This window comes from Diabrotica undecimpunctata, chromosome 3, assembly GCF_040954645.1.
Source record: "Diabrotica undecimpunctata isolate CICGRU chromosome 3, icDiaUnde3, whole genome shotgun sequence".
NCBI classification, from domain to species: domain Eukaryota; kingdom Metazoa; phylum Arthropoda; class Insecta; order Coleoptera; family Chrysomelidae; genus Diabrotica; species Diabrotica undecimpunctata.
The window spans coordinates 21,330,595-21,348,491 of NC_092805.1; the positions used below are offsets into that span (position 1 = coordinate 21,330,595).

General features: G+C 35.5%; 1 protein-coding gene across 1 annotated transcript in view; it reads right to left on the reverse strand.

The window, feature by feature from the left end:
* Nucleotides 1-17,897, reverse strand: part of egl (Egl_like_exo domain-containing protein) — a 51,892-nt gene that overhangs the window by 11,481 nt on the left and 22,514 nt on the right. The window contains exons 2-9 of the mRNA XM_072525472.1: nt 16,022-16,359; nt 12,048-12,350; nt 9,974-10,184; nt 7,179-7,446; nt 6,702-6,975; nt 6,432-6,649; nt 6,211-6,373; nt 852-1,080 (exon numbers count right to left, since the gene is read on the reverse strand). Coding sequence (XP_072381573.1) covers nt 852-1,080; nt 6,211-6,373; nt 6,432-6,649; nt 6,702-6,975; nt 7,179-7,446; nt 9,974-10,184; nt 12,048-12,350; nt 16,022-16,359 — 2,004 coding nt within the window. The remainder of the gene's footprint in view (nt 1-851; nt 1,081-6,210; nt 6,374-6,431; nt 6,650-6,701; nt 6,976-7,178; nt 7,447-9,973; nt 10,185-12,047; nt 12,351-16,021; nt 16,360-17,897) is intronic.

Below are 17,897 nucleotides of genomic sequence, written 5' to 3' on the forward strand. Positions count from 1 at the left end.
AAATACTTTTAAAAAAAACCTGAAGTTTCGGATAGTATATATATTTTCAACAACCCTTTTACTATATGGTGTAGGGCGAAATAGAGATAACCTAAGCAAACCTAAAAGAAATTAACACTGCTATAAAAACCCTAAAAACAACAAATCCCCGGAGTTGGACAATATTGACGCAAAGCTAATTAAAGAAAGGCGGTCTGTAATGCGGTACAAAAAATAATGCCCAAAGAATGATGTGGCACCAAGACATAAGAAAGGAAAAAAGGATTTAAGAGGAATTTCACCAATCAATACTATAAAAATAAAGTACTGTCTTAGCCAGGTGTTACAGCGTGAGCCTAAGGTTTGGCACAGCCTAAAAACTATATACCAGTGCTAAGAAGTTCTTTAATCGCTACTATATATCGCTATTAAATGAGTTGTATCAGTCAATATTCGGGTTTTATTGGGTTTCTCTCTTCCCGTGGAACAAGAAAAGAGGAACAACATAGCTTCAATCGTCCAGAAACTGGATGCCGTTTAAGGTCATACTTCTAAAAATAAGGAAGAACCTCTGAAAAAGTAGGCATGAAAACCGAGATGAAAGGATTGAAAAAGGTAGAGTAAAATCAAGAGGCATCATGCTGGAGTTTTCAAGCCATATTAAGGTAAATAAGAAAGAAAAATTAAATAAAAACAAAGTGAATCAACAATCAAGTCGCGACGAATCGTACATCAATAGTTGAAAAAATTTACTTGAATGTGCATAACAAAAAAAAAACTGCCAATAAAATTAAGCAGTTTTCAAGAACAGTAAAAACGTGGTTCTTAGTGTAGTTTTTTTTAAAACAATATTTATTAAATGTATGATTTACCTAGACTTTCCAGTTTTTCTAATTTTTTGGCCACTTTAGCGGAAGATTTGAGTTTTTCCTTTTCATCATCTGTGAGTTCGATGTATCTCAACAAACGGACTTCCCTGTTACTCAAAACGACACTTTTCGTAGCTTGGGCCAATTTTAGTCTCAGTTCGGCCACCTCAGTCTCTGTTTTCCTTTGCCGTTTCTTAATTTTTACTCCATCTGGGTAGATATGCATTTGAATCTGAAAAATAAGATACCGATAAGTAAAATCACACAAAATAAACTCGTTCTTTGATGTATGGACTTTCAAGTCAAAATAGGCTGAAATTTTGAGGATTTACTAAGCATAAGACTCCTAATCTCTTGATATCTCCTGGGTGGGGAGATATCTCCTAACAAATATTGAGGTTCTACGTCGGGTGGATAAAACATGTGAAATTATATCCACAGTGAAACAGCGCAAGCTAGAATTCTTGGACATTTAATGCGAAACGATCATAGATATAACCTGCTGCAACTTATATTACAGAGAAAGGTCTACGGCAAGAGGGGAGCAGGAAGAAGAAGAACATCTTGGCTCCAGAACTTACGAAAATGGTTTTCCTTGACCACTTCAGGACTATTTCGAGCTGCGATCAATAAAGTTAGAATTGTCATGCTAGTAGCCAACATCCGTAATGGATAGGCACCACAAGAAGAAGAAAGACCCCTTTGAAAGCAATCAAAAAAGTTTAAGTTAAATTTTACAAAAGTTATAAACAATTAACAATTTTGCCTTATTAATTTGATTTAAAAAAAAAGTTGCATTGTGTTAATAAAGGAAAAATTGCATCACGATAACAACTAAGAATAATATAATGGGAGTATCAGTGTCAAAAAATCAAATCAAAGTTAGGTAATAAAATAAAAAAAAAAAAAATAAACAAATTTTTCATCAGAGATAAAGACCAATCGGGAATGCCAGTTTTTGTTTCCAATCCCAAATATAGACGTAGTCCATGACATTATCTAGCCAGATAGTCGAAGTGACCTAAAACGAATATTTGAGGCACTGAATATTTCATATAAACTCGTCCATCATATAGTTGACGTCGATCTAAACCGTATTGTTAATATACACTACTCAACAATTGAAGTGGAATAATTTTAAAATTCCTAAAATTAACATATAAATCTATTTTTAAAATAATTGCCTGTATTATACTCTATATGCTATCTTTATTGCCAATATTTTTTGCATGTGGTTTTTTTCTCCCTATTCTTATCGGCCCTTATCTCGTACAAAGAGAGACATGTTGTTCCAAACATGAATATATCATTCGTATAAAAGTGCTTGTATTGGCTTTACTAGTTGTCAATAAGTCAAGAAATCTATTTATCACAAAAACATTATGCCGCAAAGACGTTTAGAACTAGTGCAGCTCGTGCAATTAGTTCGTTGGATCCAACAAGGCATAACTCAACAAGAGGTTGCTATGAGGCTAAATGTGTCGCAAAGTGTGATAAGTCGTGCATGGAATCAGTATGTAGCAACTGGATCTGCAACATACAGGCATGGAGGAGGAAGAGACCGATCTACAACTCGTCGGCAAGACCATTTTGTAGTTCTGACGACAAGAAGAATCCCAACATTCACGGCTTCCAGAATTAACAGTATCTTCAGGCATACTACTGGACGAGCGATTTCCAGTCAAACTGTCAGAAGATGGTTACATGTATCCAATTTAAGGGCTAGACGGCGCGCTACCTATCCACGACTAACTAGGGAGCAGCGTGCATGCAGATATCGCTGGGCGATGGAACACTATCAGTGGAATTTCGAAAATTGGAGGAATTGTCTCTTTACTGACGAGTCCAGATTTCGTTTGTATACGAATGATGGCCGAATATTGGTGTGGAGGGAAAGAGGACAGCGTTACAATGAAAATCTGAGAGTCCCAACCACTCTTTTTGGAGGTGGATCCGTTTGCGTGTGGGGAGGCATATGTTTTGACGGTCACACGGACTTAGTCGTCTTAATTAATGAGACAATGACTGCTACACGATATCGAGACAGAGTCATAGTACCAATAGTTGTTCCATTTTTTGGTGCAATAGGCGAACAATTTGTTCTGATTGATGATAATGCTCGCCCTCACCGTGCGAGAATTGTCAACGAGTGTATAGAAGCTCATGGCATTACAAGAATGGAGTGGCCACCGTGTTCACCTGATATGAATTGCATTGAACATGTTTGGGCCGAAATGACTAGGCAACAAAACAGGCTCCTTCAACAGCCCCAAACCTTAGATCAGTTGGCCAATACATTACGCGCGATTTGGGAACGTATACCGCAGCAGTTCAACAATAATTTAATAGGAGGTCTTCCAAATAGAGTTAGAGCACTAAGGCGACTCAGAGATAGACCCACACACTATTAATTTTTCTTTTCGGGATATTAGAAATTGAGCAGGAATAGAAATTTTAGGTTGTTAATTTTACAATTTTTGTTTATTTTCTATTTTTTTTTTAAAGAATTTCTTTCTTTCGGTTCATCTGGATGAAAATGTGAAGTAAAAATAAATCTTTATTTATATCACTCCATTGTTTTATTTGACCTTATGAGCACAAAATAAAATACACATTTTCATAATATCCACTTCAATTGTTGAGAAGTGTAGATGAAAGTCGTTGTAAATATTCTGTTGTTTTTGTGACTAGGACGGTATGGTCTGCATAATATTGCATAAATATTGTTTATAACCTCTTCCTTTATTATAATTCCTTCGTTTGCTCCTAAAATGGCTTAATGACAGATGCTTCCACTATGCAAGACAACAATCCTGTTTATTTTTATTTCTTGAGATGTTTAGTTTTTTATTTTGATATATTATCCTTCTGATTTCAATACAAATTCAGAATTATTCGCAGTTCTATGATTTTTCTTTCAAGAATGTATCTCAGCTTATCATGGCGTACCGTGCCAACAGCTTTTTCAAAATCCATAAAACAGGCATATGTTTCCTGATTTACATCTATACATCTTTGATCAACTTTTGATAGATTGTGGATGACTCTGAGAAATATCTTTAGCAGATTTACTATTTTTATTGGGAATAAGCCACAATTTTACTTTAAAATAAGTCTATTTGACGTACCAATTTCTACTTCGGAAATAGTTCTCAAAATGTCTAAATTATAAATTGCATTAAGATGCCACAAGAAAATATCGTCAGAACAATATTTTAGATGGCTCTGAAGATGTTCTGAACATTCTTTTGCATTAGCTTTCTTTGGAAATGTAATGAATGTAGACAGCAACCATTTTTCAGGTATAATTTCGTATTGTGTTGAATATGTGTAGTATTAAACATCACCTCAGTGGGAACTTCGTCAGGTCCATCTGCATTTCCGGTTTAGGGATTTTGAATCGCTAGGTTAAACTTCTTCTTTTGGGATTTGAGAACTTAAATGCTTTATAATTCGGGTTTTACTTTACGGAGTGGGAGCTTGGACTCTGTCGGAGGCATCTATGAAGATGCTGGAGGCTTTTGAGATGTGATGCAACAGGCGCATACTGCGGGTCTCATGAGTTGATCGAGTAACGAATTATGAAGTTTTCCGCAAAATGGGTAAAGAATGTGAACTGCTTAACACGATAAAGGAACGGAAATTAGAGTACTTTGATCATATTATGACAAATAATGATAGGTATGGTTTTCTTCAATTGGTTAATGAAGGAAAAGTGTTTGGTAAGAGAGTCCCGGGAAGATTACCTATTTCCTGGCTCCACAACTTAATAACTAGGTTCAATATATCGAGTAGCTACAGATAAACTCAAAATTGCCATGATGATCGCCAATATCCGGAAAGAATAAGCACCACAAGAAAAAATTCTACTTCTTCATTTAGAATTTCGGGCTAAATAATAATAAAATACTTTGGCTCTAACAGTAAAACTGCCAACTGTTTTAGAGCTGTCAATGTTACCAATGACGTCATTACTTCATATATCAATTGCAATAAGATTGTACATAATGTAGTTAATTTGTAATACGAGGTATGTTTTTAAGTAAGTACCGTTTTGCGATTCCGCCGCCGCAGCGCTACGGTCGGCGTTCCGCGCATGAGCGCTGGTTACCTACATCTCTTGTCTACGCACTGACGCCATTACAGTCTGATTCTTCATTGTATACTTGTTTACTCTAGTGTTTAAGATGCCTCCAACAATCGTGAGTCACGCTGATTGTGAAGTACGGGCTGTTATACGATATCTTAGTGCTAAAGGCGTAAAACCGATCGATATTTATCGTGAGATCGTTGAAGTTTACGGACAAAAAATTATGAGTGATGGAATGGTAAGGAAATGGGTGAGAGCATTTAAAGGTGGACGCACAAATGTGCATGATGAAGAACGGAGGGGGCGTCCTTCGGTCGTTAATGAAAAGTTGGTGCAGAAAGTGGACGAAAAGGTGAGAGAAAACAGACGCTTTACAATTTCATCATTGTCCGACTGCTTTCCTCAGTATTCTCGTAGTGTTTTGTATCGCATTGTTACCGAGAACTTGAATTACCGGAAATTGTGTTCACGTTGGGTTCCAAAAATGTTGACGGATTTGCACAAAACCCAACGTTTAGGCAGTGCATTGACTTTCCTTGAGCGGTACCACAGTGAAGGTGAAGATTTTTTAAACCAAATTGTTACTGGTGACGAAACGTGGGTGGCCTACGTCACACCAGAATCGAAACAACAATCCATGGAATGGCGACATTCATCATCACCCAAAAGAGTGAAGTTTAAGCAAACAATTTCTGTCCGGAAAATCATGTGCACAGTTTTTTGGGACAGAAAAGGAGTATTGCTAGTGGAGTTTCTGCCTCGTAATGAGACAATCAATGTAGCGTCTTATTGTGAGACATTGAGAAATCTGCGTCGTGCAATCCAGAACAAAAGACGTGGCAAGTTGAGTAAGGGTATCGTTTTGCTGCATGACAATGCAGCAAAATGGGAAGAAATCATTTAAATGGGAAACTCTAGATCATCCTCCATACAACCCTGATCTGGCGCCCAGCGACTACCATTTGTTCCAGCACTTGAAGAAACACCTGGGCGGTCAGCGTCTTTAAGACGATAACGAAGTCAAAACATTTGTGATGAAGTGGTTAACAAGTCAGGCGGTAGAATTTTATCAGGAGGGTATTCAAAAACTGGTGCCACGTTATGACAAGTGCCTCAATATTCACGGAAATTATGTAGAAAAGTAGATTAAGGTACAGGCTTTCATGTAAAAATAAAATTATTGCCATATCTTTGCACGTTTTTTTTTAATTCCAAAACGGTACTTACTTAAAAAACACGCCTCGTATTAAAATACGTAAATAAATAACAAACCTGTTCTTCGCAGAGTTCTAACATCAGTCCCCGATTCTCCCCCTTTATAGTTTTGCTCATGTGATAATAAATTTTGTCGTTCGTTAAGCTTAGTACATCTGCAGAAGCGTACATGACCATTTCTCTGCTCAGTGGTCGCCTCGACCAATATTTTTGATCTCTCCTGAAAACAACACAATGCAATAAACTTGCTAGAAATTATGTAAAGGTGTAGGTATTACCTATATATACTTTTTAGTTGATCTTTCATTGGATTTATTGGAGCTCCATAACACTCGCACAGAGCATTTAATGCTATACTTTTGGCTTTATAAACAGGTCTTTTGGTGTCTTGATATGTCAAAATGGCATGTGCAGCTTGTGTATCGAAAACCATACGCATCGTTATGTTGTACTGATTGAAGAGATTCACTGAATCGTTTCGGCAGTCATGAACAACCTAAAAACGCACTATTATATTGTTGCTAATATAAATTGGCTAAAAACCTTACCTTGATAACAGTGGCAGATTCTAACAAACGCCTAAGTCCGTATTCTATCATTTCGGGACAAGAAATCAAATCAAATACGTAACAAAATCCGCTCATAGTCGCTATTTGCATCAAGGTGAGTTGACCCTTCACTCCTAAATTTATTCCTTCGCAATCGAAAGCTACGACCACGTTTTCCGGTGTGAACGGCCAGGAAGGATTGGGTCTTGTTCGTTCTGCTTTACTGATTATATCATCGATGACTAACTGACATTCACGGGGCGTGCAAATTACTCTACAAACAGAGAGAAATAATTTAAATAACCAGATCCCCGAACATTTCGTACAGGTTCTCTAATGAAGTACTTTAATGTAGACAATATGTGTAAATTGATTGATAAAGAGTATAAAACGTGTTTCCTTATTTGTCTTGCTATGTTATAATCACGCATCGTGTTGTTCAATTGCAAACGTGTCATGTTATATACGTTCACTTACCTAGTATTCTGAAAGAGTTTAGTTTTCCAGCTATCGGTGTGCGTGATATGTTGGTTCATCATGCCTTGTCGTTGTTCTCTACCAGTGTTCTCTTGCAGAGTCTTCAGTACTAGATTATTGATACGTTGTTTTAAGCTTTGGTTATACGTGGAATTTGGTTTCACTGGTGGCTTCTGAACAGTAGGGTTAGCCTGTTGCGATATAATTCTTTCATCCTGACTGTCTTGGGAGTTTTGGGAACTTTGAGAATTTTGCCTTACTGGAGTACCTAAAATGTAAATGGTGAAAATATTACCAACGACCTATGATGATTACTCTAATAAGTATTAGACTGGAGCATTCAAATAAACCAAAAAAAAATACATAAATTGTAATTTTTGACAAATACATACAAAAAATCACCCCGTATATAATTTTAATTTCTTTCCCACGAAATTATTTTGTTAGACTCATCTATTTTGACTAACCGTTGGGTTTAACTGCACTTAGCCGTAATAAAACCCTTTCAAAAAACACAGCTTAGTGTAATAATATTCCTTTATAATCCATTAGAGATTTAACCGAAAATGGACCTAAATATTCTGTGTTTATGATTGTATTGTAAATCCTCTGTACGAAACAACCGTTACTTAATTAAATTTACCGCTGTACTTCAAGTACCGAACAGTTTCGTTTGAACCTTTTTTATCCCTTACATGTTTGTTTCCCGAAACGCTCTTAAATCAACGAATTTTGTCCGGACATGCTTTTATTTGCAAATATAGAAGCTAATCTTTTAAAGAAGTGCAGAAAAATATCCCGTTATGGTGCGGTACCCCCTTTTGAATATGCATTCTCTCTATAAAAATGAATATTTTTTGAGCTAATTTCATTTTCGCCCGTGCCAGTATGCAGTAAAGTTCGACTTGTGTCTTTCAAGACCCCTGAAAAAGGGTAAGCTATTTTTCGTATTCCTTTATATTTAAGGTCCATTCGCTCAACTCGGCCATATTTTGACAGATTCATAGCTGGAAACCTACAACACAAAAGTTCCTAGCTCACAGTATTAACAGCTTAAATTAACTTTTATTAGACTTCTTTCATTAAAAAAAGAAGAATTAATATATATTATATATATATATATATATATATATATATATATATATATATATATATATATATATATATATATATATATATACATATATATAAAAATAGTGGAAGTGTATACTAAACCCATAAAATTTTGAGTAGTATATATTTAAAAAATATATTTCAGTTGTTATAATTTATTATAACTATTTATTATATGGTGCAGATAAATAAATATTGATTGTCGGTAATTCGTAAAGTTCTATTTTATTTACTATTTAGTTTGTTTACCATTAATATTGGCTATGAGTACGTGTGCTTGGTTGTATAGTAATTTCCAGCCACTTCTAGTCTGTCAAAAAGTAACTAACTTCGCAAAAAAATAATTACTAAATTCACTAGACAGTTCGGACTGGGAATATCGAACCGACTATATCTTCTGTTATTTCACCTATTTTGACTTTGTTTTTTAATTAATTAGGGCCATAAGTATAATCCAATGTCAATCCAGTATCAGGCCAATATCAGCCTAATATTAGTTTAAGCATAATCTAACGTTTAGTCCTACGTAATCCTAAGTATATCCGCGTAGTCCCAGTCTATCTCACGTTTTGTTCAGATTGGCAAGCGAGTTTCCCTTCAGCTGAATATGGAGCCATCCATGTATTCAAGAGTTGACTATACTGGAGGACAATGTCCAGTTAATCTGCTTTCCAGCTCAAATATCGTGAGTAATTTTTCTTTATATAAATTTGTCAGCCTTCTCTCTAAGAAGAGAAAGAACCGACAAGGATAGAAGAGAACGTTATAAACAGATTGTATATATATATATATATATATATATATATATATATATATATATATATATATATATATATATATATAATTTGTCGATTTAAGTGGTGGCACTTTTAAGTTGAGAAAGCTTCACAAAATACGAGAGACTGGACAAAGACATTTAACTTTTAATCATTACAGAAATTTGAAATATTTAATTATAATAATTTTCTATAAGTTAAAAATAAGCAGGTTCTCGTGGTAAACTTTGGGTACTTTTTACTGTAATGTAGCATAAAAGTCTTTCGATTAAAACAAGATTCAACGTGTGTGTAACAAATAATCAAAGTATTTCGAACGTTAAAGTTCAGATGTTCGTCAAGTCCTGTATATCTCGATTCGCAACGGTATATCAATTTGGTTATGGATTTTTTTAAACTAAATTTTGCAATATAAAATCAAAATGGAATTTTGAAACTCTTACTAATGTCATCATAAATGATTGTGGGTTAATACAAAATGAAATCACCAAAATCCCAAAATACATGAATTGTTCTTCGAATTTCGTCTGCGACCACAGTATTTTTCTAATTTGGCTTTCAAGGAAGACTGGCTGTTAGTAGACCGTAAAAAATGCTCCAGGGAAAGAGACTAGGATCAAACGAGTAGATTATTGCAAACATTTTTGAGGCTAAAGAAATCCTTCTACAAAAAAAACCGTTGAAATCAGTGTATCGCTCTAAAAGGAGAGTAGGTTCATCAAAACTCAAACTTTGTTTAAAAGTTGTTATATTAGTTGGGTCCGGGACTTTTTAATGAAGTGTTATTTCTTATTACTTTATCCGGAACCATGGTAAATATCGATAAATCACATAACCTACTGTCACCCCAAGTATTATAAAGGAAACAATAATAAAATTATGACACTAATAAAAACAACATCTTACCTAATCTAAAATTAACTCTACTTCTATCATCCGTTTGTGAAACTGTAGGTTGTACAGGTTGCACAGGAGAAACTGGAGGCTCGGGGCTCATCGATTTTGCTTGTATTTTCGGCTGTTTTAATCTATCACTAAGAGACCTTGGAGACAACTGAGCGGGTTTTTCGACTGGAGGAGACGGAGACGATTTTTCTCTTCGGTCCACTTTCTCAGTCTAAAAATAATATAGGTTTAACTTGGAAAATAATAAAAACATGGCAATTAGGAATTAATAAATTTTAACAAAACTCATTCAACAAATGCAAAACAACTTTTAGTGTAGTTAAAGACAATGAAACATGTTTCATTATCAAAATTAAACAAATTGAGGTTAGCTTAGAAAGTGAGGTTAAGACAATATTGTGAAAAACATAGACCTATAATACAAATAGACTGACTGTTGCAATACATGCCCGTTCCCCCAGTGAGACAGAGAAAACTGACGCAAAGCAGTCCCTGCATCTCTTTCTAGGCCGGGTTTATCGACGACGTGACCTAAATGACCAATGGGTAGGTCACGTGGTCTATTAGAAAGAGATGCAGACTGCTTTGAGTCAGTTTTCTCTGTCGCACTGGGGGAACGAGGCTGTATGGCAGCAGTCAGTCTATTTGTATTATATGTCTATGCAAACGGCCTAACATTACCTAACCTATAATACACCAAAATCATTTTGTTATGAATAATGCAGCTATAAGGCAACTTTGCAGATAACTTCGGGGAACTAGGGAAACGGGCCTGTATTGCAACAGTCAGTCTCTTTGTATTATACAGTACGTTAAGTTTTGGATTAGATATTGCACACTACATACAGCGCTAAAATCGGCAAAATTGCCTCTCCGATCTACTTAATTGTAATTCTCCGATCCCGTCCGACACCTTGACAGAAAACGAGAAAATTATTTAGTATCACATAACAATGCATGGGATATACACCTCCGTCTGTCGATTTTTATTTTCATTACGTATGTCCGGTTCATTTCTTATAACAAACTCGATAAAAATACGCTGACCTTTATAAGGCGGTGCATTTTTATCGGTTTTAAATAACGTGAACAATTTTTCGTGATTGTATTAAAAATAAAGGCGCAGTTCTTTAAAAATAAAAAAACAAAAATTATACTCTTATTGAAAATAAAAAATAATTCCTAATAAAATAAGAAATAATTCTTTATGCCCTACAGAAATTATTCAAATATTTGACTTTATATGGCTAAACAAACAGTATCCCAGGCTGCCATAAAGACTTCTAGAGACAGATGAAAAGAGTTTCTGCTGTAACAGAATTGGAGACTTCTCTTATTCGGTTTTCATCCAAAGTTTGGCTCTAGCCTCAGGGTGATCAAAGTATTGTTGATAATTAAAGTATTGTTTAAGTACTCCCTAATTATTCGAGCGTTGTGATCTAAATAGCCGTCTTCATGAAACCAAACATTCTCCAGATTTACAACAGGAAGAGTGAGAATAGCGGGAAGAACATGATTCTGTAGAATCAAAAAGAGTTTAACGCTTGTGTTGGTGAATCCTTCGTAACATACTGAAGCAGGTTGGTCGTGTAGAAAAGCAAGATGTAGTTTAATGGCTTTCAAGATATCTGGTTCCTTTAATCTTTCTAGAAGATATCGACTGTTCGAGTTATTGGTTAATCTAACTTTTGGTGGGGTCAAAGGATTCAGATTTATCGTGTATGGTTCCAAAGTATTGTTCTTAATGAAGTTAATATGAGAATCGAAAGCATTCTTAGATTTGCAAATTTCAATGACCTGTGACTATTTTTGTATTTTCCACTTCACTTTTGACATATAGTCTCATAGTTCACTCATATAGTCTCAGATTACAAAACTTATGTGGCTTGAAAACGTTTGCGTCAAATAAATAAATAATATCATAAGCTCAGTAGTTAATAAGTACATTTCAAATTGCGCTCGGAGCACAATATTTTGTTTTTAGAATAATGTTGAACAACGTATTTTAACCTAAAGGAGGCACAATTAAGAAATAAATACATTTTTTATAAAAGAATTATTAGTAGTTTCTTACCTTCTCCACTTTTTCCATAATATTGTTCCCAACATCAATAGACAAATTTTTGGCATTTTTCAACTCTTCGTTACTCTTCTTGTATTCTTTCATCAGAGTCACTTGCGCAGACATATGCTTTTGGCTAATTTTTGGTGGCTGAATCAACGTCACGAGGTTGGACTGGATATGGAAGCTGTCAGAAAACAATCTCAGAAAACTAGTTAGCTGAGTAGGGGTGTTGAAGAGGTTCGTCCACATGCTTTCTGGAAGATTGCAGCTGACTATTTGGAAGAGTTGTTCTACTAATATCGGACCCTTTACCTAAAAGTTAAAATTTTAGATAAATTGGTAAAATTTTTACGACATAATTAAGGAATATGTGTTAAAATATAATTCAATCAATCAATTTCTTTCGACTTTTGGTAATCAAGTATTCCTCCTGTCCACCGTGCTTAACTTTTCGTTGTTTTTAAGATACCGGTATAACAGGTGTATTTTTGTGAATGGCTTTGTGTTCATAGAAACCATTTAATATTTTTAGAGAGAAATTTATATTTAAGGAAGCTTTAGACGGTTGTGCGAAAGGAATACTAATAAACGGTGAATGGTTGAATAACATTAGATATGCAGATGACACTATAGTTTTTGCCGATAATCTGAATGACTTACAGATATTAACAAATCGCATAACAGAAGTCAGCAACAGATACGGACTAGCTCTTAACATAAAGAAAACCAAATTTATGACAATTAGTAAAAAACCAATACTAAACGCTCAACTTACAATCAACCAACAGAATATCGAAAGAGTCGAGCAATATACATATCTAGGCACCAATTTAAATAGCCAATGGGACCACTCAACAGAAATTAAACAGCGAATAATAAAAGCAAAAGCAGCATTCGTTAGAATGAGAACCATTTTCAACAGTCGAGACATATCATTAAAAATAAAATGCCGTCTATTGAACTGCTACATATTCACAGTTCTGCTCTACGGAATGGAAGCATGGACACTGACTGTTGCATCTATGAATCGGCTCGAAGCTTTCGAAATGTGGTGTTATAGGCGCATCTTACGTATATCCTGGGTTGACAGAGTTACTAATGTGGAGGTCCTGCGTAGAATGGGGAAAGAATGTGAAATTCTCATGACCGTCAAAACTAAAAAGTTGGAATATCTAGGACATGTAATGAGAAATCAAGAACGTTACGGCATTCTCCAGCTGATTCTCCAAGGGAAAGTAAATGGTAAGAGAGGACCGGGAAGAAGACGCATTTCCTGGCTTCAAAATTTACGAAAGTGGTATAACACGACTACCACTGAACTGTTCCGCGCTGCAATAAACAAAGTAAAGACAGCAGTGATGATCGCCAACATCCGGAATGGATAGGCACTTTAAGAAGAAGAAGAAGAGAGAAATGTTCACATACTTCAATAAGCCTTCAACTGTTCAAACACAGACTCTTTTTCTTCATCCTTTACATTGTCACATTTTAACCCCTACAACCTCAATTTTACGTCCTTTTCAATCCTATTCATAAACCTTTCTTAACATATGCAAGTTTCTTTTTTATCAGAATGAAGACTCCTGCTTGAGCATGTTTATCTTTACTTACGCCGTAATAGATGTATAAAATCTTGGAAATCTTCATACCCTGACCTTCCTTCTTAGTTTCGGTTTTAAGACAGTAAGGTTTTTTTTCGGTCATAGTAAGAGAAATCCATCCCCTACTGATCACTGCAGATATGGGAGCCCGGAACACCCTGAGCTCCAGAAACGGCAAAGACTAGATCCTTATGGGCCTATTGTGTGCGATAGGAGTGATACAATGGACCCGTCTTAGGAGGTCTAAGTATCTGAAAGGTTCATAAATGGGTCCTGCCCCGATCCACCCTAACCATAAGGAAAATCCATAAAAAAAATACAACACATTAAATTAAGTGAAAGACACGAGGAAATTATAGAAATAATAGGAACCGAATAAACACGGAAGCGATAAAGATAGGAGGCTCAGTACTGATAACCAAAATTCAAAAGCTCTTTAATCTATGTCTATGGAATCAAAATATCCCAACAAAGTGGAATAATTCAATAACTGTATTAGTCTCCCTTCTTGTGTAATTCAATACTCTTACACAAGAAGGGAGATATAGCAGACCTGGAAAGATACAGACCAATCAGTCTCCTTAACCATCTTTATAAATTATACACCCGAATAATAACGAACAGATTAGAGACAAAGCTGGATTTTTACCAACCTCGGGAACAAGCCGGTTTCCGCCCTAATTACGGCACAAATGATCACCTGCAGTGCCTAAAAACCCTGATAGAAAAAACTAACGAATATAACCGTCCCTTGGCATTGATATTTGTAGACTTTAAAAAGGCGTTTGATACAGTGGAATTACCGTCCATCTTAAGAGCACTACAAGATTGCAGGGTCGACCACAGATATTGTAATATAGTTAAAAATATATATGAAAATGCCACAACAACCATAAGTCTACATTCAGCAACTAATAAGATAAAGATAAAAAGGGGAGTCAGGCAAGGTGATACCATGTCACCAAAGCTGTTCATTACCGTTCTTGAGTATGCATTTAAAAGACTAACATGGCAACAGAAAGGAATATCCATCGATGGAGAAAGATTAAACCATCTACGTTTTGCGGACGATATCGTGCTTCTGTCAGATAATCTGGGAGAGATCAAAGACTTGCTCCAAGAACTGAATTACATACTACAAGAAACTGGGCTGGAGATAAATTTCGAGAAAACCAAAATGATGACCAATATGGTTCCCAGCGAAGAGATACAGATCAATAACAACAAGGTAGAATTAATCGATAAATACACATACTTGGGTCATGAAATCAGAATAACCAGAGACAACCAAACCTGCGAGCTAAATAGACGAATCACGTTGGGATGGGCGGCATATGGGAGGATGAGAGACATTTTTAAAACAAATACTCCAATTCACCTGAAAAGGAAGGCATTTAACCAATGCATCCTACCAGTCTTGACCTACGGAGCAGAGACCCTAACTTTAACGAAAGCTACTGCCGAAAAACTGAGGGTAACACAAAGGCGAATGGAGAGATCAATGCTGGGTCTGACCTTGAAAGATCGCGTGAGAAATGAGGAGATACGCCGACGAACTGGCGTTGACGATATTATACTGCGAATCAATAAACAAAAGTGGAGGTGGGCTGGACATGTTGCTAGAATGGAAGACGGAAGATGGACGAAGAGATTATTGGAGTGGAGACCAAGAGCCGACAAGCGAAGTCGAGGCAGACCACCCACCCGATGGACCGACGACCTAAGGAGAATAGAAACAAACTGGATTGCAGCAGCTAGAGATAGAGAGAACTGGAGACGTTTGGAGGAGGCCTATATCCAACAATGGATGTGAAAACGGGGCTGGATGATGATGATGATGATGAATAAACAAGAACTTAAGCAGGAATACAAATAAAAATTTGTGGCAATTAAACCGTTAATCGTATACGTAGATGACAAATTGTGCCTAAAAAGTTTGAAGAAATGTTGAAAGACTATCTTAGAGCAGAATTTTGCGAATAAATGTCGGTTTGATAAAAACGGAAAATGGAGGACAGAAAAGATATAGTCGGACTCATCAAAGCACGGAGACCTACAAAGATGTTACATATAGAACAAGAAAATACTCCCTGATTAAAAAAGTTGAATGGAATCCCAGATGGATTCCAGAAATAAAAGAACTGAGAGGAAGACTTAGAGGGAGATATGAGAACCAGGTTATTAGAGCCCACCAGTAACTTATTAAGGGGAATCAGGCGTTAAACGACTAAAATAAAAAAGGTTTCTACAGGTTATCACCTACAGAAAAAAAAAGAATAATTCGTAAATTAAATATGATTCACTTCAATAAACGAATCAAACGAGCTCTAAGTGTTGGTAACGATAAACTTAAATCTGCTAAAGTGTTCAATTTCTACTTACCTCGATACACTGTGCCAGAAAGTCTAACAACGCCTGAGTCTCTTGAGGATCGATCTTAACGTCAGGTTGGAAATGTAATTCGGGAGGACAATGGCTTTTCACAGATTCGAAATTAGCTAAAATGACACTCTCTTTTTCGTCGTCCACCATAAAAGTTTCCGGATGTTTCGAAAGGAATTCCCTGAATTCGTGAAAATGTTGCCCGGATACATGGCGAACTTCGGGACTTGCTTGAGACCTGTGTCCCAAAAGGCTTCGAATAGGCACTTCGGTTCCCTCGCCGTATTGTGCGAGTTTTTCTGAGAAATATTCAACAGCCTGTGTCGTATAGTCCTTCCCTAAAATAAAGAATTATAAAATATTTATTCCTCGAAAAGTTATTGACGAGAAAACCTTACAAATTAATTAAATAATTTTTCAGTAGCCATTTTAGGGGGGTGCATAATTGAAATATACATTTCTTATTACACATCTTACAAATATAAGTCTAAACGAAAAAAATCAGCCCTTATAGAGACCTGATATGTAACGATAACCGCATTTTTAAATTGTAAAAAGCAACTATGCATTTTTTTTTCTATAGCATTCAGTATTTCGTTAAATTTTATCACGCGCGGTTTTCCTCATTTTCAAGTAATAATATAAGTAATAAAACCCGTTTGAAAGACTTAGTGTGCCATTTTGTTTTTTTTTTTTTAATGAAAAGTAATGGGAATTTGCCCATATACGTTGAAGCATAATGTATTATTAGTTATCTAAAATAGTTCCAGCAAAAAATAAATCTATATCTAAAAATATCCTAAGCCTCTTCCGATGTATGTATAATGAGGTTACATTTCCCAGACATTAATCAAATGCGGTATAGGAAATATCGGAGAGCTATGACAACAGATAATAATTTGTCTTGGCATGTTTATGGCAATTATTCTAAATAAAAATGTTGGATGATTTGCAGAATCTCTCTGCATTTTGTTTACGTATATGCACGTTTCAAACATATGGATTATGCGAAGTAATTAAATAATTCTCGGTGCCGTTTATTTGGCTACTTTTATATAAAAATCGTTTATCTAATGTCAGGTTTTCAATTTCTAATGGGAACAATTGCCACTTAAATGAGAACTAAAATTATCTGTTACTTTTCTATTTTCAAATCGTAGAATCTTCCTAAAGTATAATTATCACTTTATACAAATACCAGTTGACTGGTTATTTTGATGATTATGTTTCGATTGTAATGGCGAAACATTAATAAACGGTTTATTTTACATTATCATTATGTTTGTCTTATTCCTATTCGGAGTTAGTTTCCCATATCTCCATGAGTTTCTATCTTTAGTCATACCAATAACAATGCCCTGTACAAGCGCCTCTCACCAGGTCTTTAGCCTCTAGTATTCCTCTCCTACTGGTCTCCAGCAACTTACAACTCAATAACTCTTCGTATTGAATGATTAGTATCTCGGCGTTGAACATGCTCAAGTAACTTTTGTTACACTGTTGATTACCATTGCAGAGAGATGCTTGGAACCATATATACAAGCGGTAAAAAGACATTTTATAAAATAAAATATTAAACCAAATTGATTTTGATTTTAACTAAGGTAAGTGAATTGGTCAGTTTAGTTTAATTTACTAATTTGTAAGATTTGAGCTCAAATAGTTGAATAACTAAGTATATTCTTGAGACACGAACAAAATTCTAAATTGGATGTGAGCTGTATACAAGGTGAGTTATTAGCATCGAGTTAGAATCTATGGAGAAGCTATGAGCATATTGACGTGTGTATTAAAAACGGCGTCAGTAGGTGTGGCTAACGATCATACCAATATGGCGGTGGGATCGCGGCTGACTCAATAATATTAAAACTACTAT